At 40.9% G+C, this 26,565-nt stretch overlaps 1 protein-coding gene across 6 annotated transcripts in view; it reads left to right on the top strand.

Moving 5' to 3' along the window:
- Positions 1–26,565, top strand: part of LOC118299815 (cytoplasmic dynein 2 heavy chain 1) — a 90,310-nt gene that overhangs the window by 13,968 nt on the left and 49,777 nt on the right. For 5 of the 6 annotated variants that reach the window (XM_035623854.2, XM_035623853.2, XM_035623852.2 and 2 more), the window contains exons 29-66: positions 694–762; positions 966–1,120; positions 1,448–1,580; positions 1,686–1,803; positions 1,997–2,109; positions 2,220–2,333; positions 2,614–2,764; positions 5,598–5,803; positions 6,589–6,771; positions 7,142–7,324; positions 7,544–7,767; positions 8,093–8,208; positions 9,708–9,907; positions 10,006–10,137; positions 10,265–10,397; positions 10,561–10,768; positions 10,890–11,019; positions 11,110–11,265; positions 11,516–11,775; positions 12,721–12,967; positions 13,217–13,368; positions 13,509–13,653; positions 14,979–15,081; positions 16,822–16,986; positions 17,664–17,788; positions 18,238–18,486; positions 18,802–18,910; positions 19,605–19,718; positions 20,191–20,333; positions 20,709–20,790; positions 21,331–21,494; positions 21,900–22,037; positions 23,255–23,368; positions 23,467–23,627; positions 24,266–24,389; positions 24,528–24,649; positions 24,931–25,017; positions 25,462–25,588. In XM_035623854.2, the coding sequence (XP_035479747.2) occupies positions 694–762; positions 966–1,120; positions 1,448–1,580; positions 1,686–1,803; positions 1,997–2,109; positions 2,220–2,333; positions 2,614–2,764; positions 5,598–5,803; positions 6,589–6,771; positions 7,142–7,324; positions 7,544–7,767; positions 8,093–8,208; positions 9,708–9,907; positions 10,006–10,137; positions 10,265–10,397; positions 10,561–10,768; positions 10,890–11,019; positions 11,110–11,265; positions 11,516–11,775; positions 12,721–12,967; positions 13,217–13,368; positions 13,509–13,653; positions 14,979–15,081; positions 16,822–16,986; positions 17,664–17,788; positions 18,238–18,486; positions 18,802–18,910; positions 19,605–19,718; positions 20,191–20,333; positions 20,709–20,790; positions 21,331–21,494; positions 21,900–22,037; positions 23,255–23,368; positions 23,467–23,627; positions 24,266–24,389; positions 24,528–24,649; positions 24,931–25,017; positions 25,462–25,588 (5,655 nt within the window). The remainder of the gene's footprint in view (positions 1–693; positions 763–965; positions 1,121–1,447; positions 1,581–1,685; positions 1,804–1,996; positions 2,110–2,219; positions 2,334–2,613; positions 2,765–5,597; positions 5,804–6,588; positions 6,772–7,141; positions 7,325–7,543; positions 7,768–8,092; positions 8,209–9,707; positions 9,908–10,005; positions 10,138–10,264; positions 10,398–10,560; positions 10,769–10,889; positions 11,020–11,109; positions 11,266–11,515; positions 11,776–12,720; positions 12,968–13,216; positions 13,369–13,508; positions 13,654–14,978; positions 15,082–16,821; positions 16,987–17,663; positions 17,789–18,237; positions 18,487–18,801; positions 18,911–19,604; positions 19,719–20,190; positions 20,334–20,708; positions 20,791–21,330; positions 21,495–21,899; positions 22,038–23,254; positions 23,369–23,466; positions 23,628–24,265; positions 24,390–24,527; positions 24,650–24,930; positions 25,018–25,461; positions 25,589–26,565) is intronic. The other variant, XM_035623851.2, reaches the window with a different exon arrangement.

The raw sequence follows: 26,565 nt of genomic DNA, 5'->3' as shown, positions 1-26,565 counted from the left end.
TAGAATGATTCAAATGTGTACCAATTATTAGGGTATGCTGATACCCTAATAATCTATTTATTAGTTCAAATAGATTATGTTTGCTCATTTTTGTAACTTAGTTGAAGCTCGCGATATAACATAAATGCAGGTCATTCCAAAGGGTTAACTTGATTTTTACAGAAATTAGTTTTCACAAAGTTATTTAAGCTTTGCTACTGGCTGCACAATCCTCAGGTAATTATTTTGGATGAGGGAACATGTTATGTGGATGTTTCTGTTTTAACACCGGCTGCCTTTGGGTTTTAAAATTAATTTAAAAATGTTTCATTTGAACAGGTGCAAAGCAAATATGTGCCTTCTTTTTTGCCTTTTAACATTAATGAATGATTTACCATTGGATGCTTTCTGCATGTTATGTATTATATAAGTCATAGTTTAATTACGCATTATGCAGAGCAACATTCTTTAAAAATAACATTTAATCATCGGGAAAACTGTTGTTGGTGTGAACCTCCCTTTGCTTCATTCATCTTGCTCATCATTGTTTCAGACAGGTCATTTAAGGAGTTAACTTCTATTGACCGCTTGGTAGATTGACTCGGAAGGAACGGAAAAGTCTTGAGAAAAAATGCGGACGTATCTACTGGCACATTAAATGGAACCTTGAGGATTAGCAAACATTGACTTTATCACCCCTCTATTCTCATCCAGGTGGGAGATAACCGCTGTCTGCTGCAGTCTCTGAAAGACTCTCCCTACTATCGTGGCTTTCAAGACAAGGTCAGGTCAAAGGCTTGAATCTATGGATACACTTTTAGAATCTTTCATTTCTTATTTATGGGAAAAAGTACATAACCTTTGACTGTGGTGTTTTTTTTAAAGATACTCAAATGGTTTTTGTTATTTGTGGTTCACCCATATATCAAGATTTACAAATATTAATGAGGCAGCATGAACAATATCATTTTTCCATGATCATCCAGGTCAGTCTGTGGGAGGTCCGTCTATCAGACTTAGACGAGTACCTGCTGAGTCTGAATGCCATCCAGAGACGTTGGGTTTATCTGGAGCCTATTTTTGGACGAGGGGCGTTGCCCCGGGAGGAGGCCCGCTTCAAACGGGTTGATGAGGACTTCAGGTACCTTGTGTGTTTGTGGTGGTGTGAGAGAGAGAGACTGTGTCACATCTAGACAGCTTTTACTCGAGATTAAAAACTGGTTTTCAGCAAATTTTTCAGATTAAATATAGAATTGCTAAATTGACCAAGAAATTCTATTTCTATGTTCTCTCTGATGGTATTTTTTTCTTACTGCACAGATCATATTAGCAAATTGTATTACAATTACAGTTTCCTTCTCATCGACCACCATTATATATAACTATATAAGTTTGTGAAGACAGATAAATACATTTTGTTATTTGTTTATTTCATCAGTAACGAACACTTTCTTGCCATGCATAACAGATCTATAATGTCAGACATCCAGCGAGACAACAGAGTTGTTTCTCTGAGCTCAAGGGCCGGCATTAGAAACTCCCTGGTCACCATATTGGATCAGCTGCAGCGCTGCCAAAAGTCCCTCAATGAGTTCCTGGAGGTACACACGTGCATATTTGGTGTGCAAGGACATCTTGTGCGTGAACAACATGTTGCAAGCGTCCCAACTCGGTTTTTCATCTGTGTTTTCATATGGTTATTGCAGGAGAAGCGCTCTGCCTTCCCACGGTTCTATTTCATAGGAGATGATGATCTGTTAGAGATTCTTGGTCAGGCAACTAACCCAACGGTCATCCAGTCTCACCTCAAGAAACTTTTTGCAGGTCAGAAACCAATGTTTTGTCCCATTCTTGATGATGCTTTAATATACTCAAATCTATTCTGTTTTTCTGTTTTGCTCCACTGTGTTTTGTTTTGTTTTCCTCTGACCTGTCACCTTCTCATCTCTTACCTGGATCTCATATAGCATATTCTCTCAGACAGGGAATGTAATATGTGTATGTATTATCCGTGTAGGCATCCACAGTGTTGTATTTGACGAGCAGTGCCAGCACATTGTCGCCATGTGTTCACTGGAGGGAGAAATCGTGCCACTGAGGAACCTCGTACACATTTCCAGCCTTGTGGAGGTAAAGCTGCTGTGCAGAGCTTTGTCTGATAATATTGAATGTGTTGGACACTTAAGGCTTTGCATGTATGTGTGTTATTCCAAAGTGTTTAAACCAGAGCTTCTTCCCAGGTATGGTTAAACCAGCTCTCCGTGGAAATGAAGGAGACTCTGAAGCACCTGCTGTATGAATGTTTGTCAGCAGGGAAGAAAGGGGAAGTTGACCCCTCACGCTCCCCATCACAGGTACGTATGCTTTTTATCTAAAGTGTTCTTTCTATATATTCCAAAATGCCTTTTGAGGTGACTGAATGTTTATTCAGCAGTGGAAACACTGGTTCTTTTAGCTGTTATAAATTGCAGGTATTCTTTTTTTAATTACAATACTGTGTTCGAGTTAAGATCCAAGACCACGTGTCAGTAATTTTTCAGTAATGAGACCGTGTGACCCAGGGTGTGAAATAAGTTTCCAATAAGATCATCTTAAATACTCTAAAGCGTCTAAACTTTTTTTTCTATGGTGCAGATTCTGTGTCTGGCTGAGCAAATCCAGTTTACTGAAGATGTGGAAAGAGCCCTGAAAGAGCAGAATCTGCAGCAGCTGGAGCTGGAGCTCCATTCAAAGCTGGAACACTACACTACAGTGGACACCAGCTCTGATGATCATGCTAACACAGGTAGGTGTGTGTGTATGCATTGGTAATTGTGTGTGTGTGTGTCCTTTCAGACTTGTCCCAGAACTGCACACCAACTTGCTGACTTTAAAATATCTTCCTTTTGGTTGCATTTGAACCAATACTTTTTTTTATTCAACTCAAGGCTCCACTCCCACTGACATATTTCTTTACTCATTTGAATTCGTAATGTATTAGTAAAAAAGTAGTAGCTATTAGCTAACCAGATGTTAACACTGCAAGGATAAAACAAGGTCTGTTTGAGACTAATACCCAAACTGAAAGAAAGAAGTTTACAGTAATAGTAACATTGTCTGTGTGAAGTTCAATAAATGTGCATTTGGTGTGTATTTGCAGCAAATGCACAATTTTGCCCTGCTTTCTCAGCCCCATTTATTTCCGCTGTGGGTTGTTCAAACCTGTCCTCCTTTTTTGCTTTTTGATCACATTCTCTCTGGACTATATTAACCTCTCTCTGACAAACTTAGAAACAGTTAATGTTTGACACTTGTGCTTCATTCCGCTATCAGACTCCCTCTTGTGTTGTTCGTGATTGCACTCTGATTGTAATCTCTGGTTGTTGCCTAGGGCAGAGAGATTAATGACAAATGACTGCTCTTCACTGAATCTCTTCATAGCTAGTCAGACACAAGAGCCTGCAGAGGAGCAGTAACCTTTAAAGCTACTGACACAGTAGCTGGCAGGCTAATTTAATGACCCCGGGCTGAATCTATAGCTAAGTAAAGCATGACAGTTTTTTTACGGAACTTGAATTTGTAAAAATGGCTTTTAAATTTCAATAAAAGTTTCTTGATGCATGTGATGACACGTTCCTCCATAGCTCTGGTAGTGGCATCATTTCACGGAACATTGCTGCCAAATTCCAAATTTCTCTCTCATACTGTGTTTATATATATATATGTGTGTGTGTGTCCATGAAAGCAAAGCTTGTTTCAATTGCAAGTGTTAGCGGGGGCAAATTTTCCTTATTTATTACTTTACCAAGTCAGTGCTTAATTTTGTGACTGTTTTGCATGCAAAAACTTAGCCATCCACATTTGATACAGAACTCATTTCCATGATAACATCTCATCAAATGACAGGCTCGCATTTACAAGCAGGTAGGCTGAAGAGGCTTTAGAGTACTAGTGCTGATTAAAGCAGCTAAAGTAATGACAACACGAGTAATCTAATTACCCATTTCACATAAATGAGGTGTAAAGAACAGGCGGGGATTGAGAGCTATCTCCCCTGTTGGCAAAGATATACTGAAAAACAGGATGGTATAACTTTGGTATTTTGTTTGCCTCTGGGGCTAGGCTGACGTCAGTGATGCATTCCTTCATACAAGGCACCAAAATAATCTATAGTATATAGCAGATTGCATTAGAACACACACACAAAATAATTAAAAAAATGAAAGTCCCAGTTTCAGACATGGATGTTGACAAGTAATAGATATTTGTTATTTTAAGATCAAAGCCTAAAATGTCAGTATAAATATTACTTCCCCTGCTGGATTTTTGGGCTTGTTGACCAAGGTAAGGACACGAGGCAAGGATTTCACAGTCAAACAGTGAACTTTCTGTATTAATATTACAAATATTATCATTGTTTTATATCTTTGTTTGTTGCTCAGTTGTGACATCATCCTCTTCTCAAACTGAGGTTATGAAATAATTAGGGGTGCTGGACAAGTTAGTAACAATAACACTGTTCATAAATTGCCTCAAGTGCCTCTTTTCAGAATTTTATGCAGCCAGTAACAGTTGAGCAAGTTTTTTGTTGATATTGACTTTCCAGGATATCAATGTGGCGGCTGTATTCATAACTGACAAAGTGCCCCTCTCAAAATTGTTGTTTAAAAATGTCACCTGGTATGTTGGGTTTGTTTACACAGTGAGTGGTCCCATTTATTCTTCCCACTGATCGATGCAATTCTGCATTTTTACTTGTCAAAAGCTGCTGTTTTGTAGTAACATAGAAGCTATTGTTATTCTGTATGCTTACAACATAGGTCTATCATCTCTCCACAGTAAAGCAGCTAAACAAATGTCTGGCAGTGTTGTCTGTCTAATTATCTTAAGACCTGGGGTTCATATCAAGCCCAGAATAATAAATTTATTTTTAATTAGCATGCCAGGGTAAAGATGAATAAGAATTTTACATATTCAATGTTACTGATCAAGAATAGGGAGTTAAATAGAACTTCACTACATGAAGTGTATCCTTTAAAAGAACAGATCTCTTAACGGGTGTGAACAGCACTATGTGTAATATATGATAATACAAAAGTTTGTGCTTACTGATGTGTATATTTCTGTTTTATTATTCAGGTATTATTTGAGTATGACATCCTCTTTTATGATCAAGTTTGTTATTTGTGAATGTTGCGGCCATGATAACACATTTGGCTCAACCAGCAAGATATAAATAGGAAACTATACCCGACTGATCAATAAAGCAAAGATAATTTCATTTACAAAGCATTTAATAAACCCTACTTAACTAAAAGGAAGTCTGGAGGCTGGCCAAAGAGAAAAAAAAAGTTGGAGTCTGGGCCAGCTGGTGGGATGTACGACCAGCGCATCCCTCCCTAAACTTACCAAAAACAGAAATAACAAAATAGCAAACAAAAGCCTCAAAAACCAGACTACCAGACCTCCAGACTCAAAGCAAACAGTAACAGCAGGTTGTGGCAGGACTGTTATATAGTGTGCAGGGCCCTCCACTCACCACCCATCAGAAGCACCTGAAGGTCACGAAGGGGGAGTGCATAACAGTGAAATTATAATAATCCTGCCGTCCTGATATTCATTCATGTCTTCCTGTACAGAGTCCAGTGTCCTGCAGCTGAAGCTGAAGGCCCTAATCCTGGATATCATCCACAACATCGGTGTCGTGAAGCAGCTTAAGCAGGCAGACGTTACCAGTCCTGATGCCTGGGCCTGGAAGAAGCAGCTGCGCTTCTACATGGGACCTGACAAATGCTGCCACATACATATGGTGGATGCAAAGTTCAGCTATACTTATGAATACCAGGTGTGTTGGCTTGTAGTTACTGTGTATAGTCTTCTTTCTTTGAAATTGACTATTAGAAAAACCCTCACACACATACGCTAATTTCTCTGGGGCTTCGCTATATCTTTATTTTCATAGACTTCAAGACTTTCTTAGAGTATGAAATGTCAAAAAATCTTACATTTATAAGTTTCCAAAAAGGCCGTTGATAAGCTGACTTTGCATGACTTTGTAAATGGGAAATGGTAAACATTTGTTGTTACTAAAATGGCTAAAATGACTAACTGGATCAAATCATTATCTGTAATCTGATTATTTCCGCTAGATGAGTGTAAGGGAATAAACTGCAGTTTAATAACAATATATGTTTTAGATGTGCTCGTGCAGGCACAAAGTCTGTAATGTCAAACTCTTTGTGTTCTAAATGAACATATATATCATAGTCTCTTTAAATGTTGCATTGTGAATCCATACATATTTTAAATGCTAACTTTTAACTGATTGGATGAGGAGCGCTTAAGCTTATCTTGTTGCTCTTCCCCTTCCGCCGTTACATCTTAGAGTCAGTCTCAGTCATTTTCATTTTCCTTGGCTCGTCCTTCATTTGTTTTTTCATTCCACACTTTTTAAAGCAATCATCTCTCTGTTTGCCTTTATCGTCTGCTGGCTTCTTTATCCCTCTCTTACGCCCCATCCACCCTTCTCGCACTTCTCATATCTTTACTCCTGTCTGGTCATCTCACTGTGTTTCTGCCACTTTCTCTCGCTCTTGTTCTCGTTATCACTCACTTCCTCCTCCATCCCAGGGGAATGCGGCTAAGCTGGTGCACACTCCACTGACTGATAAGTGCTACCTGACTCTGACCCAGGCCATGAAGATGGGGCTTGGGGGAAACCCCTATGGACCCGCTGGCACAGGCAAAACTGAGTCAGTCAAAGCCCTAGGAGGGCTGTTTGGACGCCAAGTGCTGGTGTTTAACTGTGATGAGGTATTCAGATGCTCTTGGGGGTTATGTGAAGGGTTTAACATCTCAGACTTTGAACACTTAATCAAAGACTACACACTATTTTTTCTGCCAAAGCTTAATATCACAGGTTAATATTTTGAACAAAAAACACAAATGCAGATCCAGGTATAAAATTTTGAATGATATCCATGGTACATGTAGGCACTTAAGGAAGTAGATGCACGCTTTGGGTACTTGAAAAGTGCTTTATAAATCCAATATATTATTATTATTATTATTAGAATTACCTTTTAATTTCTAATCTTATGCACAGGAAGTTTGGTAATTGAGAACAGCTGCCCATGTAAGCACATGAGATCTCTTTTCCGGTTTGCGTCTGTCTGTGTTTCAGGGTATCGATGTGAAGTCGATGGGCCGAATCTTTGTGGGCCTGGTGAAGTGTGGCGCATGGGGCTGCTTTGACGAGTTTAACCGGTTGGAGGAAGCGGTACTGTCTGCGGTTTCAATGCAGATTCAGGCCATACAAGACTCTCTCAAACATCACAAGCTCACATGTGAACTGCTGGGAAAGGAGGTCAGAAGATAAATAAACTCTACTACTTGAACACACACATTGCCAGTTTTTATCTTGAACCTGCAGTCTGATCAATCAGTTTGTTAGTTAATCAAAATGAATCCCCCTTTGTGGAAGAGTGGTTGGCTCAATAATCATCAGCAATCAATCGAGCTGTATTTATGCTTGTGTAAAACACTTTTTTATCATCGAGAATGACGTAGCTTTTCCATCCTCTAGGTGGAATTGGACACAAACTCTGGAGTGTTCATCACACTGAACCCAGCAGGAAAAGGCTATGGAGGCCGACAGAAGCTTCCCGACAACTTAAAGCAGCTGTTCAGACCAGTGGCCATGAGCAGGCCAGACAATGAGCTCATTGCTGAAGTAATTCTCTACTCTGAGGGCTTCAAATGTGGAGAAATACTGGGACGCAAATTGGTTGCAATTTTCAACCTGGCCAGGTAGAATTTCACTTTTGACTTTGGTAAGGGTTGAAGTTGGATGGAGTAGGGAATTTAAGTAGACTTTCTGTAAAAGTGTCACCAGAATATGAGTTACATGTATATCACCAATATGGTATTGGTGTCTCGGGGGTCCACTATGTGGTGTGTCTTGTGTTTCAAGCTGAATCATGTTGAGTGTGTTGAATTTATTTGAAATGATGAGCTGCCACTTACGTCTATTGATTTTGTGGATAAGTTATCCTCCACCTCCCAGCCCTTAATGCTACAACCAGTGCTGCAGTTAATTGAGAGTGTGTCCTTATGCCTTTATTTGTCTGTCCAGGGAGCTGTTGACTCCCCAGCAGCACTATGACTGGGGTTTGCGTGCTCTGAAGACGGTGCTGAAGGCCTGTGGCAGTCTCCTGCAGCTGCAGAGGAGGAGTCACGACAAAGACAAGAGTAAGATCCCTGCTATTTCTCTCTTTATTTTCAGGTACAGGTTTTCTGCGAGGTATTTTTCCTTTTCCAAAGTGGAGCTTGACGGCAATGTTTGGACAAAGTAGCAGCATGAAGGTCGAGGTCACAACCTCGAGTCACATTTAAAGTTGCCGATAGCAATACCAAACATTGTTGGTAATTTGGAAACACAACTATACAACACAAGACATATGGTACAGACTTCTAGGAATGGGGAGGACATTTGACAGATGTGAGAAATGCGGAGCACTAAAGAGGGTAGAGAGAATATTTCCATGTTTATTATTGCTGGACATGAAGGGAGGGAATTTGCTGTAAATGCAAATTACTTAACACCCTTATGGGTCAGGACTCATCTGGTGTCAGTATTTGATTGAAAATACTTGAAATCTTATAGTGGAAAGCTACTAAAGATTACATTGTCAGTTTGATAGGACTTTACTACTGAATATGAGAATTTGTTCATGCTTCATAGGTGGAAAAGATTGTATAGTAGTAAAAGTAGAGTTCCATCAAGTTGCGCAATTAAGCAGAAAGGACTGAATGGCCTTTTTACATGCTGCAATGGTTCAAATCAAAAAAATCTCCCTGAGACAGCCTAAGTTTGGGTTGTCATTTTGTGTGATTTTCCAGTTTTTTGTGCCATAATTCACAGCAAACATCCATAAACAAGCACAGTTCAGATGTTTGAAGTCTAGATGTGCTAGCCCACCATCGGTGAGTGTAGCCAACGTCAGACTACTTCTCCATAAATACAGAGAAAATTATGATCATCAGAAAAGCAATATTTTCACTCGTATGTCCTTTCGTCATCTCCATTCTCTTGTTCCCCGAACTCCTTGTCAGAGCTCTGTTGTTTACCTTTTCTGTACCTTCTTCCCCACCCCTTCTCCCTCCTTCTGACCTCTTGTTGCTCTCTCTCTGACTGTCAATGCGGCTCTCGCCGTTCTCGCTCGCTGCCCTATGTTTCTCACCCCCATCTTTCCCCTCACGTCTCTGCTTTTCAATATTTTCCTTTCTACTGTGTCTTTATCTTCATTCTGCTCTCCGCCTCTTCTTGAACCCATCCTTCTCTCTCTCTCTCTCTTTCAAATCCTTCTGTTCCACCACTCGCCCTTTATCTTTCCAACACACACCACATGCACCTCCTGTCTATCAATGAGTCCCCAGGGTGTTCTTGTGTTTTGTCTCTGTGTGTGGAGTCTGGCCAAGTGTACCTGTCTGCTGAGAAACACAAATGGCACATTTGTGCCTAAAGGGAGGGTTAACATCTTTGGGAAAAGAGAAAAAAATTATTGACACACCCTTAAATCATGACAGAATTTGGTAATTAGCACAACAGGGCAGAGTTAAATTTCATAACCTTGATTTTTTGTGTTCTCTATCCAGCCTGTGTTCTTTGCTTCTCTGTATATAGTCTGTTTTCCCCACGGGTATAAAACACTTTTTATATGTAATCGATCTCTATCATCTACATTCAGTTCAGGAGAGTAGTCTGGTGGTGCAAGCGTTGAGACTGAACACCATGTCCAAGCTGACATTTGCCGATAGCTCTCGGTTTGATGCTCTGGTCAAAGACGTCTTCTCTGGGGTTGATTTCACCGATGTGGAGGACCATATACTCATGCAGGCACTAGAACAAGTCTACAAGGAGGCACGGCTTGAGCTTATACCCAGTCAGGTGTGTGCATGACAACTTATCTATTAGCTGAATATATAAACTTTAATGCCATGATACATGATGTGAAGTGGACTAACCCCCCCGAAATCTCTACGTAGTTGAAGAAGGCACTGGAACTGAATGAACAGCTGAGACAGCGGATGGGTGTAGTTATCGTTGGGCCAAGTGGAGCAGGGAAGTCTACACTCTGGAGGATGCTTAGGGCTGCTCTAAGCAAGACAGGCAAAGTGGTGAGTAAGAGAAGAACTGCCTACCTGGGTTTTCATTCAGCAATTCAGACTGTACATGTATTCAAAATGCTTTCATTTAGATATTAAGGAGCATAAAATGCATTCATACGATGCTGTATTTCTGTAGGTGAAGCAGTACACTATGAATCCCAAGGCCATGCCCAGACAGCAGCTGCTTGGACATATAGACATGGACACCAGAGAATGGGCCGATGGTGTCCTCACACACAGTGCCAGGAATGTGGTCAGAGAACCACAGGGTAAGAAGGAGGCATTGCTCAAATAGGTCACAATAGTCAAATATGTCTGCCAAACGTTAGAAAATGAGCGTGAGATTTTTTACGCTCTGCACTGGATGTATTGGGGTTGAGGTATGTCCCTACAGCATAAATTTATACTGTATGTATTTTTTGTGTTTTCTAGAGGTGAGCTCATGGATTGTGTGTGACGGTGACATTGACCCGGAGTGGATTGAGAGTCTGAACTCCGTGCTTGACGATAATCGGCTGTTAACAATGCCTAGTGGTGAACGCATCCAGTTCGGACCCAACGTCAACTTCTTGTTTGAGACTCACGACCTCAGCTGTGCCTCACCAGCCACCATCTCTCGCATGGGCATGATCTTTCTCAGGTCTGTCAGCCCGCGCACACAGGGGTTTAATTGTTTATTTGTACCATACTCCATTTTTCTCTGCTAGTTTATGTCACAGATTTTTTTTTTAACCTTGTCTTTTTCCAACTTACATCTGCAGCGATGAGGACATTGATGTGGCTGCCTTGGTAAAGTCATGGCTGAGGGGTCAGCCAGAGGAATGTCGCAGCAATCTAGAAAACTGGCTGGGAGACCATTTCCAAAGAGGTCTGGACTTGGTCCTCAAACAGGTAGTGTGTAGAAGAAGTCTCTGCGGCAATGTTTTCGTGTGTGTGATACAGATTCGTATAACCCCCTCTCTTTTTCTCTCCTTTCATCAGAATGACTTTGTAGTGGAGACGAGTCTGGTGGGTACAGTGTTCAATGGTCTGTCTCATCTCAATGCTGTGACAGAGAGAGGTCAGTTTATAGTTGGTCTTCTTAGAGGTTTGGGAGGAAACCTCAACGTCAAAACACGGCAGGAGTTTGCCAAGGAGGTAAGGATCCCCGTGTGTTCTTTTTTTTTTTTTTTGCATGGGCAGAGGGCGACAGGAAGAAGTGCAATTCTAGAATTTGAATTTGATTCATGCCTCCATTTGAACTTGTTTCTTTCATTTAGTTTTCTTAGCAGGAACAGATACAAAAATAGGTTGAGATGTCATGATTCAAATAGTAATACAGGATATGCATCTGTGGGAAACCACTCCTGGTCCTAATGCTTGCTCTTATGTCTTTGTACTTCTGTAGTTGCTAAGCTGGGCCAGGGAAAGCCCACCAGACCAGAGGAAACCACTAGATACCTACTATGACCCGGACAGTGGCCATCTTGCAGCCTATGTTTTCCAACGTCCCGAGGGTCTCACACTTGAAGAACTCTCTCATACACACACACTACCTGTTATCAAGACTCCAGATATGCAGAGAGGTCTGCACTGTTTCTCCCCATGGCTTACTGCTCAGCACAGGCAGCCCTTCATGGTGGTTGGGCCGGAGGGCTGTGGAAAGGGGTAATTATACCTATGCAGAAATAAAAGCACCCACAGGGCACAAGTATTTGCATAATCCTAAACATAGGAGTCATATATAGACTCTTTCAAAATTATACATAAGAAGAGACATTGCATACCGTATATACATTATACATATTCACAAAATCCCATGTAAAGCTACAATATACATGGAAACATAAATTCGTCAGAATTGATAAGTTATGAAGATATACATTTTGATAAACAAAAAAAAATGCACAGTACTTATACACAGTTGGCACTCTCCCAGGCAAACCTCACATTGGTCTTCTTGTAGAAAAGGTTAGTGAGATTGCGCTGGAAGAGTGTGCATTATGGATTGTGAGGCAGAGGCACTCAAATGTGGAGGCTGAAAACACACAAACACAGAGTCAACACTGATACCAAAGCTTCTTTATGAGTAACAACTAAACTTGTTGTCTCAGTTTCTTCCAACTCAAGAAGTTTGAAATACAAGTTTCACTCAGTTTGCCTTTTACATTTCAGCTAAGTTGCTCTTACTCTTTCCTTTTCTCACCCCCCTGTCTTGCTCCTCGTCCCCTGGAAGGTCAATGGCACTGGGTTTGTCACATTAGTCCTCTGATAAAAGAACATCTAATTTATCTACATACGCATATCCTGGAACAAATATATGTGGAAATCAACGTACTGCGTTTACTTTCAAATAATTATCTTTAATTTGCGCCCTCAATAAATGTCTAATTTTGCCTCTAGATCCCAAAAGCCCCTCTTGCTAAATACCATGTTAAACACATTTCCCCTTTCACTTTATTGCTGTGACACTATCCCAAACATAAGGGAAACTTGGCTGTGTAAAAGTTGAAGTATTTAGACATATAGCTGAGGCTGAAGCCACTCACCACACATAATATGCGTTTTTTTCTTTTTCTTTTTCTTTACCTTCTTATTTTTATTTTTCCATAGCATGCTCCTGCGATACTCCTTCTCTCAGTTGCGCTCCACCCAAGTTGCTGTGGTTCACTGCAGTGCACAGACCTCATCTCGCCATGTCCTGCAGAAGCTCAGTCAGACCTGCCTGTTGCTCAGCTCCAACACTGGCCGAGTGTTCAGACCCAAGGACTGTGAGAATCTGGTCCTTTACCTCAAAGACATCAACCTACCTAAACCGGACAAATGGGGCACCAGCAACCTCACTGCCTTCCTGCAACAGGTAGAGCAGATACACTGAGAGAAAAACAATGAATGGATGGAAGGGTGTGGTTCAAAAGAAGTATAATTTCAATACCAATCCCTCCTTGGAACCTCAGTTTGACACTGGTTCCTATCACATTAGGTGCGGTTCAAGGCCATCCCAGTGTAAAATTAGAGTACTTTCTGACTGAGTTTTTTAACACTTTCATAAACACAAACAGCATCAGAAATACCTTTTAATGATTGATACTCTATGTTGCTCCTCCAGGCGTTGACATATAAGGGATTCTATGATGAAAATCTGGAGTGGGTGAGTCTAGAGAACATCCAGGTGGTGGCCTCCATGTCAACAGGAGGTGCCGTCGGGAGCCATTCACTCACCTCCCGCTTCTCCTCTATAGTACGCATCTGCACCATTGAGTAAGTACAAGTAAAATTTGAATTTTTCATTAATTTAAATACATGCCTTCATTTTCTTCCCTCTAATGGCAACCCTGATCCACTGTCTTTTTTCCCTTACATCCATCTGTGTGTCTCTGCTTCTCTGCCTCTGCCATTAGCTACCCAGACAGGGAGCAGCTACAGACTATCTACTCAGCATACCTGCAGCCAGTTCTTCAACACAGCCTTGGCGGCCAAGCAGCCTGGGCCAGCACAGGGAAAACGCACCAGCTGGCTGGCTCTCTTGTGCAGCTCTATGAACAGGTATTGGATCTTGGACACTGAGTGGTCATTCATGGTCATATCTACAATCGTGGCAAAATATTCTTTTTACCTCTTGCTACCAAAAGTTTTACTTTACTTAAAGCAGGGTGAGCAAACTTTTTTCTATCAAGGGCCATTTCAATTTACTAAATTATAGATCACTTGTATCACACTAACCGCTCTAATGCAATGGCTGTAACTGGTGATGCTACTGCTTGTTTTAGCCAAAGAAACAAAAAATCACCTTGGGTAGTGAAAAGACAGCATTTCCTCCTTTGTATCAAACTCGGCAGCGAGCCCATGCAAGTTGAGCTGTATTTATTAGGTCTGTTGTTTCATTGGAGACCAGAGAACAAACTGGAAATTTCTTTTGTCTTTCCTTTGGTCCTTTTTTCAATATCTTGTGCCATATCAGTAATTTGTCCTGCTATGGTCCTTTGAGACAAAATGGCACTTTGGATATATTTTAATTAGCATTTTCCTGCAAGCAGCTCACAGAGGCAACAAGGACTTTGTTCACAAATTCTCCGTCTGAATGTAGTTTCTGCTTCTTAGCTATTAGCTCACTCACCACAAAACTTTCATCTTTGTCACACTGCAGTCTTGTGAAAGCTGCATGTTGGACACCCAAATTCTACCAGAGCGTTAACTTTATCCAAGCGCATTTGTTCTTGAAGCTCATCCAGTTCATTATGTTTCAAGCTGTACTGATGCTCAAGATTGGTCTTTCAATCACTATGAGTACACTGGTTTGTCCTCTACTTCAACAAAACAGTTGCCATGTTGCTTGTTATTGACGACACGCAGCAGTAACGTGTGTGTGTTCCCTGACTGTGACCTGACAGTCATGCAGCCAGATGGGTCCACCCTGAAGGACATATTAGTCTGCTATTTAATGTTATATTCTTTAATTACAGAAACAAAATCAATTGATGTAATGAAATTCTGTTTTGTATCTCTGAATTGCTTTTTTGGGGGTTCATAAATTGCCTCGCTGGCCAGATCAAACTGTCTTGTCTCTGGCCCAGTGGCTGGAGGTTCCCGTCCCTTGGTTTAATGATTGGGCGACAGGCAAAATGTCTGTGTTGTTGAAACATTGGAGCTTTTCAAAAAAACTTGAATATAGGTATGACTGAATTATTAACCAATACCTGTGTGATGTGTCCTGAAAAACTATAATGCAGTTCTGCAGGAGAGTTGTTATGTACAACTATGGCTGGCACACAAGATGCATCATGTTTGTTGCTGATGAGACAGATATGAACCAGAGTTTGGGCATAAATTCATCTTAACGTTATCATCCAAATGTCTTTCTCTCCTCTCAGGTGAAAGCCAAGTTTACAGTGGACGACCACAGTCACTACCTATTCACCCCCTGTATTCTCACAGAATGGGTCCTCAGCCTGCTGCGATATGACCTCACTGCAGGTAACCAAATAAATGAGCAAGAACGCACACATGTTAATATCTATGTGTTTGACCACTTTTTTTTAACAGGTGCTACACTGATGTAAATAACCAACCTCCCAACCTCGTCACCCCAACCTCGTCCTAGGGAGAAGTTTTAGGCTTTAAAGAATAAAATCTATCCCCAAACTCTGGTTGCTATGTTTACTTTTGTAATGTGGGAAGCCTCAAAAATCATCCATGGCCCCTAAGGTGCTCCAAACATTTTCAGAAGCACTGCTGTGTGCTATACGAATTAATGATTGACTGTTTTTTACTGATCCTAGCAGGAATTCAACCAAATCACACTTACATTTTTGCTGCGGCTGAGGAGCACGAAGCATTAATAACTCTTGTTTTTGATGCCAGAATCAAAAAGACAACACCAGATGGCTTAGTTTCTTGTCAGTTTTTTTTTTAGATCAGAGTTACTGACTCTAACTCTCACCATTTCTTCATTCCATCTCTCCTCCTTCCCTCTTCTTCTTTTCTCTCTTTCATTATGTACTCTGTCACTAGTCTGTCTTCCTTTTTTTTTCTTTTATCAGTCTCCCCCTTTGCTGTCCTCAGCAGAGACAAACTTCTCTTTTTCTATTATCATCATTTTTTAACTTGCTCTTGCTGTTTACCTTCCTTTGGGTATATATAAAAAACATATTTTTTTTATTTTATTCTGTCACAATGTTAATGTGTATTTAGGTGTTGGGTATTATTAATTAATTATTTTAATTTCATTTAATGGAGATTATACTAATTTTGAATTTGTGCCCAAGACCATGTGTGTGTAGGTTTCCCCATGTAAATGACACAGTGGCCATGTGGCTTTTGGCAGGATTTTTTGTGATATTCTCACATAACACAAATACATCTGAAGCATAACATTGGGTTTTGCTTATCACAGATGTGTGTGACTGATGTTTTTGTATCAACAGATAAGTAACAAAAAAAATAATTAGCAACAGTGTTGCCTTTACATAGATTCTCCACTGAAGAGCCTTGACATGTCTTTCGACTCTTGTCCATAATTCTTTGTTAACCAAACATGGGGGTTAACTATCGAAGTTCTAAGATATCATTATCTACCAGTGCCTGCCTTGAAAATCCAGAATTGTCAGACTTTGTTGTCTTTTTTATTATTTACTCTTGTGGTAGAATCACCGCTATGGGGAGTTTTGAGAAGTGAAATCCTTTTTTAAAGCCTGGGCATAGAAAATGTTTAGCAAGACAACTTGGCACTTTAAGTTTTTCTTTTTCTTCTGTGGGTTTTAAAATGTAATATGTCGGGGAACCCCCAGAGTGTGACTGTGTCTCTGTTTGATTCTCTTCTTCAGCTCTTTAGATATAATGTGACGGACACCGTTGATGCCAGGGGCCTATGAGACCCCATTTCTGGCTTGTCCTTGAAGCACTGTCTTTTTAGCTTGCAGCACTTGGCTGATTCTTGGGAGAATTTAGTAAATTTAGTCTCACCGTAGTAGGTCCCTTTGTCACGCCTGATCCCACCAAAAACAGATCTTTGACTAATGTTAAGGCCTGAGTCAGTCACATTGTAATTACTGGTCTTTTCTGTTCTTTTTGAAACTATAAAATGCTCATTTTATGTGTTCTGTGAGAAATCGAAATTTCTTATTTTCGAAATATTAGGTCAATAATATATTGTGTAATGTGCATGTTTTATGGTAACCCATTGCGTATTTTTATTTCTCATTTATTCGTTTTTAGCTCAGTCTAACGTGACAGACAGCGTGTTGGAGGTGGTGGCGTACGAGGCCAGGAGGCTGTTCAGAGACCGCCTAGTTTCCTCCAAAGATATTCACACCTTTGATAACATCCTCTCCTCCATCATACGGGGAGACTGGGCCTCTGATGCTCTAGACAACATGACTGGTATGTGATGGCCTCCGCTCACAGAGAACATTTTCAGATTGTCAAATGCTATCAGCAACCTATAGTCGGTCATTTTCATATAAACTGAGGTTGGACACTTGTATAAAGAAAACATGCAAAGGGATCTGGCTCAACTATAGAGGTTAGAACAATAAATACAATGACATACTGTATCTATAACCAAGGCACAACTGCTGAACACAGTCTTACAGTGCAGACACCACTTCGCAAGTGTGAGACAAAAGCTCTCTTTTTTTGATCATCGCAGTTATCTACCTGCACTCCTTTCTCCACCAACCTATTGCCAAGCCTGCTTGATATAAACTCAAGCAAGCTGCTCTAATATGTAAAATGTAAAAGAAAAAAAAACATCCACAAAAATGTAGCCGTTGTGAGAAATGCCTCTTCCGAATTGTGCAGTCAGCCTGCAAAACAGGACATGCCTGCTTCTCTGCAATATCTGGAGCTAGCTGTGGGATTTAAAAAACAGTTCAACATTCACACATTATTTGACTGGTATCAACTCATTTTTGTGACAGTTCTGCCTTTGTCCTGCTTTTTTTTTGGTGTATTTTGTCTTTCTTTTGTGGAAAAGTCTACAGTATATATCATATGATTTGTATATACAGTATGTAACATGTGTTACCAACAGTCCATGATATTTCCACTGTGTGCAGATGGTCTCTATGTGACATGGGGAGCCACTGAAGGGGCTGCAATGTCCCCAGGCCAGTCGCTACCGCCTCATGGTAAACAACTGGGACGTCTGGATTCTGCCGACCTCAAACAAGTGATACAGAAGGTACTCAGTGAGGGACTGTTGTATCACTACTGTATACTCAAATATACAGTAGTTGAACCTTACTTTTTGATGTAGTTTTTTTTGTATGTCAATTTTATGCTCCTGTATCCTTCTGCAAAATTACATTTTGTACTTTTTACTGCACTGAAATATTATGACTGTTACTTTTTATTGTAAGATTTTACTTACAAAACAAATGACTGCCTAAGCTACACCATACTCACGACTCTTCAATGCATAATGAAACCTTTTATATGTTTAGTTTTTGCTGATAAAACTAATATTTCATACATAATGCACTACTTATTTCAATTAAAACATTATAAAATGTTTGTAATGCAAGTTAAGGGTCAGAATACTGCTATCTTTGTACAGTATCTCATTTTCATTTGAATGTGTCTGAGATGCACCTCTTCACATGCGTGTGTTTCTTCCCATTTCCCCTGCAGGGAGTGGTGCTTTACAGTCGCGATAACAAGGAGCTGGATCTCCTCCTCTTCAGGGAAGTGTGTGACTTTGTGTCCAGAGTGGACCGGGTCCTGAGCAGGGCCGGTGGCTCACTGCTACTGGCGGGCCGGAGTGGAGTGGGTCGGCACACAGCCACGTGCCTGGTGTCACACATGCACGGATACACATTGTTCACGCCCAAAATCTCCCGTGGTTACTCACTTAAGCATTTCAACAATGATCTCAAGACGGTAATAGAGGAATCGACTTTCTTAGAATTGCTCATTGTTCCAAGCCAACCACTTTTTGCAGAGTGCACTTAGAGATAATAGCCTTGCACTGGCAGGCACTTTGCTTGTCTTCGCCTTAATAGTTAACCAAGTGTTTTGTTTCAAATTTAAAATGCCAAACTGATCTTTGAATGACACCTGTACTTAGCAAATAAAAAGTAAATGCACCTAAAGTATCTAAAGGAAGTTTGGTTTCTGTGTATTTATCTTTATCAAACTTATATGTTTATGGATGATGTATACTGTACTTTATGTGTGACTGTACTCTTTGTTTAGGTGATGCAGCTGGCAGGTCTGGAGGGTCAACAGGTGGTTCTGCTGTTGGAGGATTATCAGTTTGTTCACCCAGCTTTCTTAGAGATGGTCAACAGCTTACTGTCATCAGGTATGTATAGTGTTAATGTTCTTGATTTCTCGTGTTTATATTTATATGAGAACTACTTTGACTGTTAGTGCCTGAAGGGGTTACAATTTCATTCGGTGGGATAAGATTAGAATTTGGTAAGTGAGTAAGATCCAATGATCCATACTTACCTGTGCCAATGTGGTTATGTGATTGTATTTGTTTGTTTGTTTGTTTATTGGCTGGATAACTCAAAAAGTTACAGATGGCTTTGTATGACACTTGTATGACATCAAACATAGGTATCAGCCATGGTAATAGGAGATTACATCTTGGAAGGAATACAGGAATCTTTTGAAGATGAAACGTTATATAGGTGGGGGATAGGTTAGCCTGAGTGGATGTCTGAGCTCTCTTGAGTTGTTGCTGAAAATGAGCAATGCACTGGAGTGGGTCATACGTATAATAACTTTGCGAATCCAGATCAATGCTGTACACCAATCATGTTAGTTTCCTTTTTTTTGGGGGGGGGGGCATTTTTTAAAGCCTTTTTATTGACAGCACAGTTATTACAGGAAAGGGAGGAGAGAGTGGGGAGGACACGCGGCAAATGGCCGGGGCCGTAGTCGAACCCACAGCCGCTGCACAGGGGGCGCTGGCGCTACCACTCAGCTAACCAACACCTTAGTTTCCATTTTGTTCCTGCTGAGAGCTGCTTGTGTGTGTTCTGTTAAAGGTGAAGTTCCGGGTCTGTACTCCCCCGAGGAACTGGAGCCTCTCCTTTCCTCCCTTAAAGATTTGGCCTCGCAGGATGGATTCACCGAGCCACTCTACAACTACTTTTCCCACAGTCAGTGCTGTTTATTTATTGACAACACACAGTTTGTTATTGATTTTTTTTTTTTTTTATCTGTTCCCATCTATGTGGTACTCATCTTTTCACTGTAAAACTATACTACGTGTCATTCCTATCCAGGGATTGTTCTTACAGCAGTGTCCTCCTTTATGTTTGTATCTGATGGCATTCTTCTGCCCCACAGCTGTGCAGTGTTGTGTGGAATGTAGAAATTGTGCAGTGTCACTGAGGTTGAGGTTACTGCAAGATAATGAAATCAATAGCTCTATTATTGTTAAAGTAAACCCCCTAAAGAGCTCCCTGCTCTCCCTCACTATCCAATTCTGTCAGGGAGGCGCCAGCTAGCCTAGACAATATCAGAAATAGAAAATTGACAGATTGTCCCTCACATTGTCTTTTCCTTCTCATTTGCTGTCTCAGACTACATTTTGTGACAAAGCCCCTTCACTGCTTATGTTTCACTTAGGAATCCAGCAGAACCTTCACATTGTTCTGATCATGGACTGCTCCAACACTAACTTCACCATCAACTGTGAGAGCAACCCGGCTTTCTACCGCAAGTGTTCTGTCCAGTGGATGGAAGGATGGACAGAAAGCAGCATGAAGAAGGTTAGAGGAGGGCAATACGTAGAAGGATAAGATAAGACCAAAAGTGGATGTTAAATCAGCCAATGCTGACAAGGTTCACGCCAGAGATTCACGTATCTGGAAATGTTGAAAAGACCTAGGATAAGATTTATGTAAAGATAACAGTTACTGCTGTAGCCTTGTGCATATATGTATGCTTTACCAGTATATTATGTCTCCAGATTCAGTATTGACCCTGTTAGCACAAGGCTTAAAAAGTAAATATTCTTGCAAGTGGTATCTCAAACTTGTGCCACAAACCTGGCACATTATTTTAAAAAGGAGATGAGGGAATAATTTTTTTTTTTACACACAATTTTACATACTGTGTGTGTATATACACCTTTACCTGATCAGATTCCTGAGTTACTGCTGGCTAAGATGGATGGCGACGGGGAAGAGAATGACAGAGAAAAGACTACCAATGGAGAAAACTCTGGTGAGAGCACAAGCGCATGAAGCCAAACTTGCTTTTGATTCATGTAAAGACCCTTTTTTCATTAAGTTACTTTGAATTATATGACCCTGTTATTTATTCAGCTGATCTTTTTTTTTCTCTGTTCCTGTTTCTATGGGACTAATTATGCTCCTTTTCAGGATGTAGTTAGATTTCACTTTATGTCACGTTGCCTATAAGTTATCACAGAAATTCATTCTGTATAAAAGAATTATCCAATAAAGCTTAAATGTTCAAACAAGGATTTGTGTACTTGAGAAACTATTCCCTTAGTGATATGAAAGAATGAAAACGCTGGAAAGAGAAGACAAACACTTCTAGGAGTATTTTGATCTTTACCTCAGGCAGCATTTTTCACCTTTGAAATACAAAACATTTGCTGTACTGAGATAACCATGAGATAATTTAAAAGCTTGTTAACTATCTTCCTAGCCTTATATTTTTACAGCCTTTTTTAAATGTAATGTGAATGACTTTATAACGTCACAGCAGTCTGTGCTCACAAGCTTCTTCATCTCCCAGCAGGTTCTGGGCAGGGAGACCTGTGCCGTTTGTTCCTCATGGTCCATGAGTCATGTAGAGAACATGGTGCAACACCAAGCCAGTACATGGCCTTTCTTCACGCTTACACTGCCTTGTACAGCCGGAAGCAAAGTCAACTCACAACGAGGCAACAGCATTTACAGGTAAAATATCAGCTCTACTACAAAGTACATATTCACAAAGAGGTATGCAGTTCACTGTCGCTAGCCTGGATTGTACTAGCTAGCAAGCTGACAACGATATTACACTTAAAATATAAAATAAAAATATGTTATAACTTGTGGTGTTACACACAGACATGTTGATCAAAGGCTATTGGTACTCGGTAGCATATTAGCAGATGAAAACAGGAGCATATATTCTGTATGTTCCGGGATTGTTGTGTAATGTTATCATAATGTTATTAATTGATAAACCTTACCAATTCCAAGTGTAGTGCGTCTGTAAGAACACCTTTGGTACTTGGCATAGAATTTTAGGTCTCTCGTTACTTGCGCATATATTAGTCAGATTTTATGTCTCACGTTATGATTGACTTGTGTCCGCAGGCAGGTGTGTCTAAGCTGAATGAAGCTAAGGCATTGGTCGATGAGTTGAAGAGGCGGGCTGCAGAGCAGAGTGCACTGCTGAAGACTAAACAACAGGAGGCAGATTCTGCCCTGCAGGAAATCACCACCTCCATGCAGGTATTTATGTATATTTGTCACTGCGAGATGTGTGCACGACTGTGCAAGACTGTGCGACTGTGTGTAACTCAGACACTTAGTACCCGGTGGGACTGTTGGGTCCTTGCAGGAACCCTCCAAGGACCCAATGTTTCCTCTAAGTTACATCTCTGTCCTACAAATTCTCACTATGCCCCTCCTCCCTGCAGCTCTTCTTCTTTTTTCTCTTCTCTTCGCTTCTCTTCATCTTCTCTTCAGTTTCATCTTTGTCTTCCCTCCTCTTCTCTTCACACCTCATCTGCATTGTACAAACAACAACTTTTTCTGGATCCCCACAGCTCCTGACCCCTGCTGTGAACACACTATTTAGTGTATGTGTGTGTGTGTGTGTGTGTGTGTGTGTGTGTGTGTGTTTTTGTTTCTTCTTTGAATTTGTTTGTTCTTTGAATTCTCATCTAGTGTTTTCTGTTTTCTGATTCTGTTTTTCCATCTTCTCCCAAGTTTTGATTTCCTCCGGCTGTTAATGGTTGGATGGATGGATGGATGGAAACATGGATGGATGAATGGATTGATAGGGACAAAATGAAGCTAAACTATGATCATTAGTTTTTGTTTCCTTCTGTATTTTTCGCTGCGGGAACTGCTTTTTGAGTGAGACGGAGGGGAAGGAGGGATAGAGAAGAAACACGGGGAAAAAGAAACAAAAACTGCCAACAGAGTCAGTTTTCACAATGATAATTAACAACTTGACATCCCTTTGGCCTGTAGTAGCTGTTTCTCCTGTAGAGATGAAGACAGCAGGGGGGATGGAGGAAGACTTGGACAAAGAGATGAAAACAATAGATGGATACATTGTGGTGTGGAGAAGTAGAAGAGTCAGGGAAAATTAGATTTGGAGAGCAAATAAGAAAAGTGTTGAGAAGAGGGATTGGGAGAAAATATGATGAAATCGATTTAAGGGATAGAGAGGTGAGAGAGAGGGAGTGTGGAAAATGATGCTGCAAAATCTCCTCAGTAATTGTGTCTTACTCTGGGATTGCGACTATTCTTAAACCAAATCATCCGTCTTGTCACAGAAATGCATGTCTGAACTCTTTTTTGAAAAGGGTTTAACTTGTAATTTCAAGCCAAGGGCCAGGTTGTCTTGCTGAATAGCAAGTTGAGACGAGGAGAACAATCAGTTTCAGAATATGAAACATTTGAAAGTCAAACATTAAGTAATATTTTACGTTGTCCAGAATGCCAGTGACCAGAAGACAGAGATGGAAAGGATAAAAGGGAAGATGGCTCAAGAAGTGTCCAAGATTGAAGAGAGAAAAGCCAAAATTGATGACGAGCTGAAGGAAGTACAGGTGAGTTGACTGATTGAGTTGTGCAGTCAATACTACAATGTTATCCCAGCTCACTTACCTTTGTGTCTCTCCCTCTGCTTACCCTTGCTGCCCTGTAGCCTTTGGTAGATGAAGCAAAGCGTGCAGTGGGGAACATCAAGCCTGAAGCTCTGTCTGAGATCCGCTCGCTGCGCATGCCCCCTGATGTCATCAGAGACATCCTGGAGGGGGTGCTGAGACTGATGGGTATCTTCGACACCTCTTGGGTCAGCATGAAGAGGTGAGAAGGGAAAGGGAGGGGAGGACTCTGTAAAGGAATAGAAGGACAGGCAGATAGTTACCACTTTGTAAGTAATTAAACTGACGGGGATCTTCAACACCCCTTGGTTCACTAAAAGGAGATGTGAGGAAGTGATGAAGTGTGAAGGGAGAAAGGAGTGGATAGGTTTGACACAGCTTAGGGAAGTATGGTGGTAAGGAGAAATTAAGGGCAAATATCAATTTCAATTTCTTAGCTATATTGATTGACTCATTCTAAAGCTTAAATATTCACAGGGCTCAAAAAAAATAATCAATGTGTGAAAATAAGTTGTGTAGTAAATAATAAATATGTACTATTTGTGTGTGTATCTTATGTTCCTATTGATGCATGCTGCATACATAGCTTATTGTGTCTATGTTTATTTAAATTAGCTTTTGGTGTAAGACAATCTTGTGACTGTGGGCACTTTTAAAGGGCATCAGACAAAATTATTATGCTCTAAATTTTAGGCTTTAGATAATATTAACTTAAATATTAACTAAAAAGTTACTTTATTTTGACTTATTTAAATTATTTGTGTATCTTTATTTGTCCCCTACCCATGTCAAATCCACTATTTCTTGTTTTTTGTTTTTCTGTACTCTACTTTTCTGTAGCTTCCTGGCTAAGCGTGGTGTGAGGGAGGACATAGTCACATTTGAAGCCAGGAACATCACCCCTGAGATTCGTCAGAGTGTGGAGGAGCTGCTCAACAGGAACAAGGCCTCCTTTGACCCCAAGGTCAGCTTGCCATGGTTGTAGAATAAGAATTAAATGTATGGTTGGTGGATCCTCTTGTCGATGTCCAATGATCATTTTTCAGACTGTTGTTATGTCGGAGATGTTTCTGACTTGTGATGCTGTTATCGCTCTGGTCAGAATGCTAAGCGTGCAAGTGCGGCAGCTGCTCCCCTGGCTGCCTGGGTCAAAGCCAACGTGCAGTACTCCCACGTACAAGAGAGGATCGAGCCACTGGAGAGAGAACAGGCCGGACTGCATGAGTAGGAACCTGCACCCACACAAACACTACTCCAGAGAACACCTAACACTTGATTGATTTCTGCAGCACAACAAAACACCTGGTCATAATCTATATGCTTAAGATTAATCTCTGTGTTTTGTGTGTGTGTGTGTGTGTGTGTGTGTGTGTGTGTGTGTGTGTGTGTGTGTGTGTGTGTGTGTGTGTGTGTGTGTGTGTGTGTGTGTGTGTGTGTGTGTGTGTGTGTGTGTGTGTGTGTGTGTGTGTGTGTGTGTGTGTGTGTGTGTGTGTGTGTGTGTCTAGAAACCTGAGGAAAACAGAGAGTAGGAAGAATAAGCTGGAAGACCAGCTCAACTCTGTCGGAGCCAAAGTCAGCGAGTTAAAAGAGAAGTATGCCTTCCTCCAACTTTCCATAAATTCTTCTAGCCTTTGATTTTTCAATTTCTTGTGTTTTTTCACCTCTGATAAAAATCTTATGGTGATCTCATCTCTTTGTAATAAAACATAAATCCAATTGGGCCCCTTAAAGGTGATCATCACTCTTTTATAACTAGCTCTGACTTTCACAACTACTAAAATAGAAAAAAAAATAAAATAAAAAAAGCTGAAAGATGCAGCATGCCTCTCTCTTTGCTGTTTGTATGCTTTTACCATGAAGTTATATGAAACAGGATATGAATAATCAATACTGTAGGACAGGTGTCTTCCACCATTTTTTATGAATTAACCGGACATTGGCCAGTCTAGTGTACTTCAAACTACAAGTAAACTCTAAACTGCAACACACCATATTTTCTTTCTGATCTCTTTTCCTCCTTGTCACTATGTCCTCAGGTTTCAGTGTTATACTGCAGAAGCAGCGAAGTTGGAGGTCGAGGTGACAAAAGCTCAGGACACGATCGCCGCTGCCCAGCAGCTCATATCGCAGCTGGATGGAGAACACACACGCTGGAACACACAGGTAGTTTGATGTATGGATATGCTGACGTGTGTATCGGTGTGGGAGGTGATACAAATTAACACAGAAAGGAGGTCATTTACCATCTAAGAGCAACAAGAGTTTTTTTGTGTGCGTCTGTGCGTGCATGTGTGCGTGTGCGCGACAGGGGGATGAATCCTGCTGTCTTGGGTCCCTTCTGGCTGTTTTTACTCTTCTCCACAGCATCTGTCTGCACCTTAATTAAAACACTCAATCTCTTCCTGACACACACACACACACCCTCACGCTCACTGCCTCCCTCAAGGCTAGGCATCATAGAGCCAGTTTACTCTCTTCTCACGTACAGTATCTCCATATACTCACACATACACACTCGCGTTCACGTACACACTTTTCCTCCACACAGTATGCAGTATATGTATTTCACTGTATGTTAATGCCTTTAAGCTGTGAAGTGTTTCAGGGGACGGGAGAACCACACAGGGGAGAGAAGTACACAGTAGTCTAAGTGGTGCTAACATTGATTTGAAATTAAGATGGTGGCGGGATGTTTGACAGTATTAATACAGTAGACTAGAGGAACCAGCAGCACCCTCAGAGGTGTGTGTATTGAGTCATGAAGCTTGCCAAAGACACCTGATTTGCATTTATTTACCAAACATGGCCGTCCATTTGTGATTCCCCCTGGAATGGAACTAGATGACCTCAGAAGAACCCCGATCAACCTTGCAATCACTGGGCTGATCAGTCACATTCATCTCGCATTGTTGTCAGACATTTTTATCTTCGTAATATGCGTTTGGTTTACAGTTCTACAGTTCATCGGTTTGATAGAGGAAAAGGAGAATTTACAGGCCAGGCCCGCATGGGGCAAGTTATCTGACCCATGTCCTTCATTCTGAGTACCGCTCCTCCCCTCAGACAGACACGACGGGGTTCCCATTAGCAGGCACCACCTTTTCAAAGACTCCTTTTCCCCCCTGTCCATTAAACCCCTT

Source organism: Scophthalmus maximus, chromosome 11 (assembly GCF_022379125.1).
Source record: "Scophthalmus maximus strain ysfricsl-2021 chromosome 11, ASM2237912v1, whole genome shotgun sequence".
NCBI lineage: Eukaryota > Metazoa > Chordata > Actinopteri > Pleuronectiformes > Scophthalmidae > Scophthalmus > Scophthalmus maximus.
Note: the sequence above shows the minus strand (reverse complement) of the source record. Positions and strands in the feature narration are given on the sequence as shown.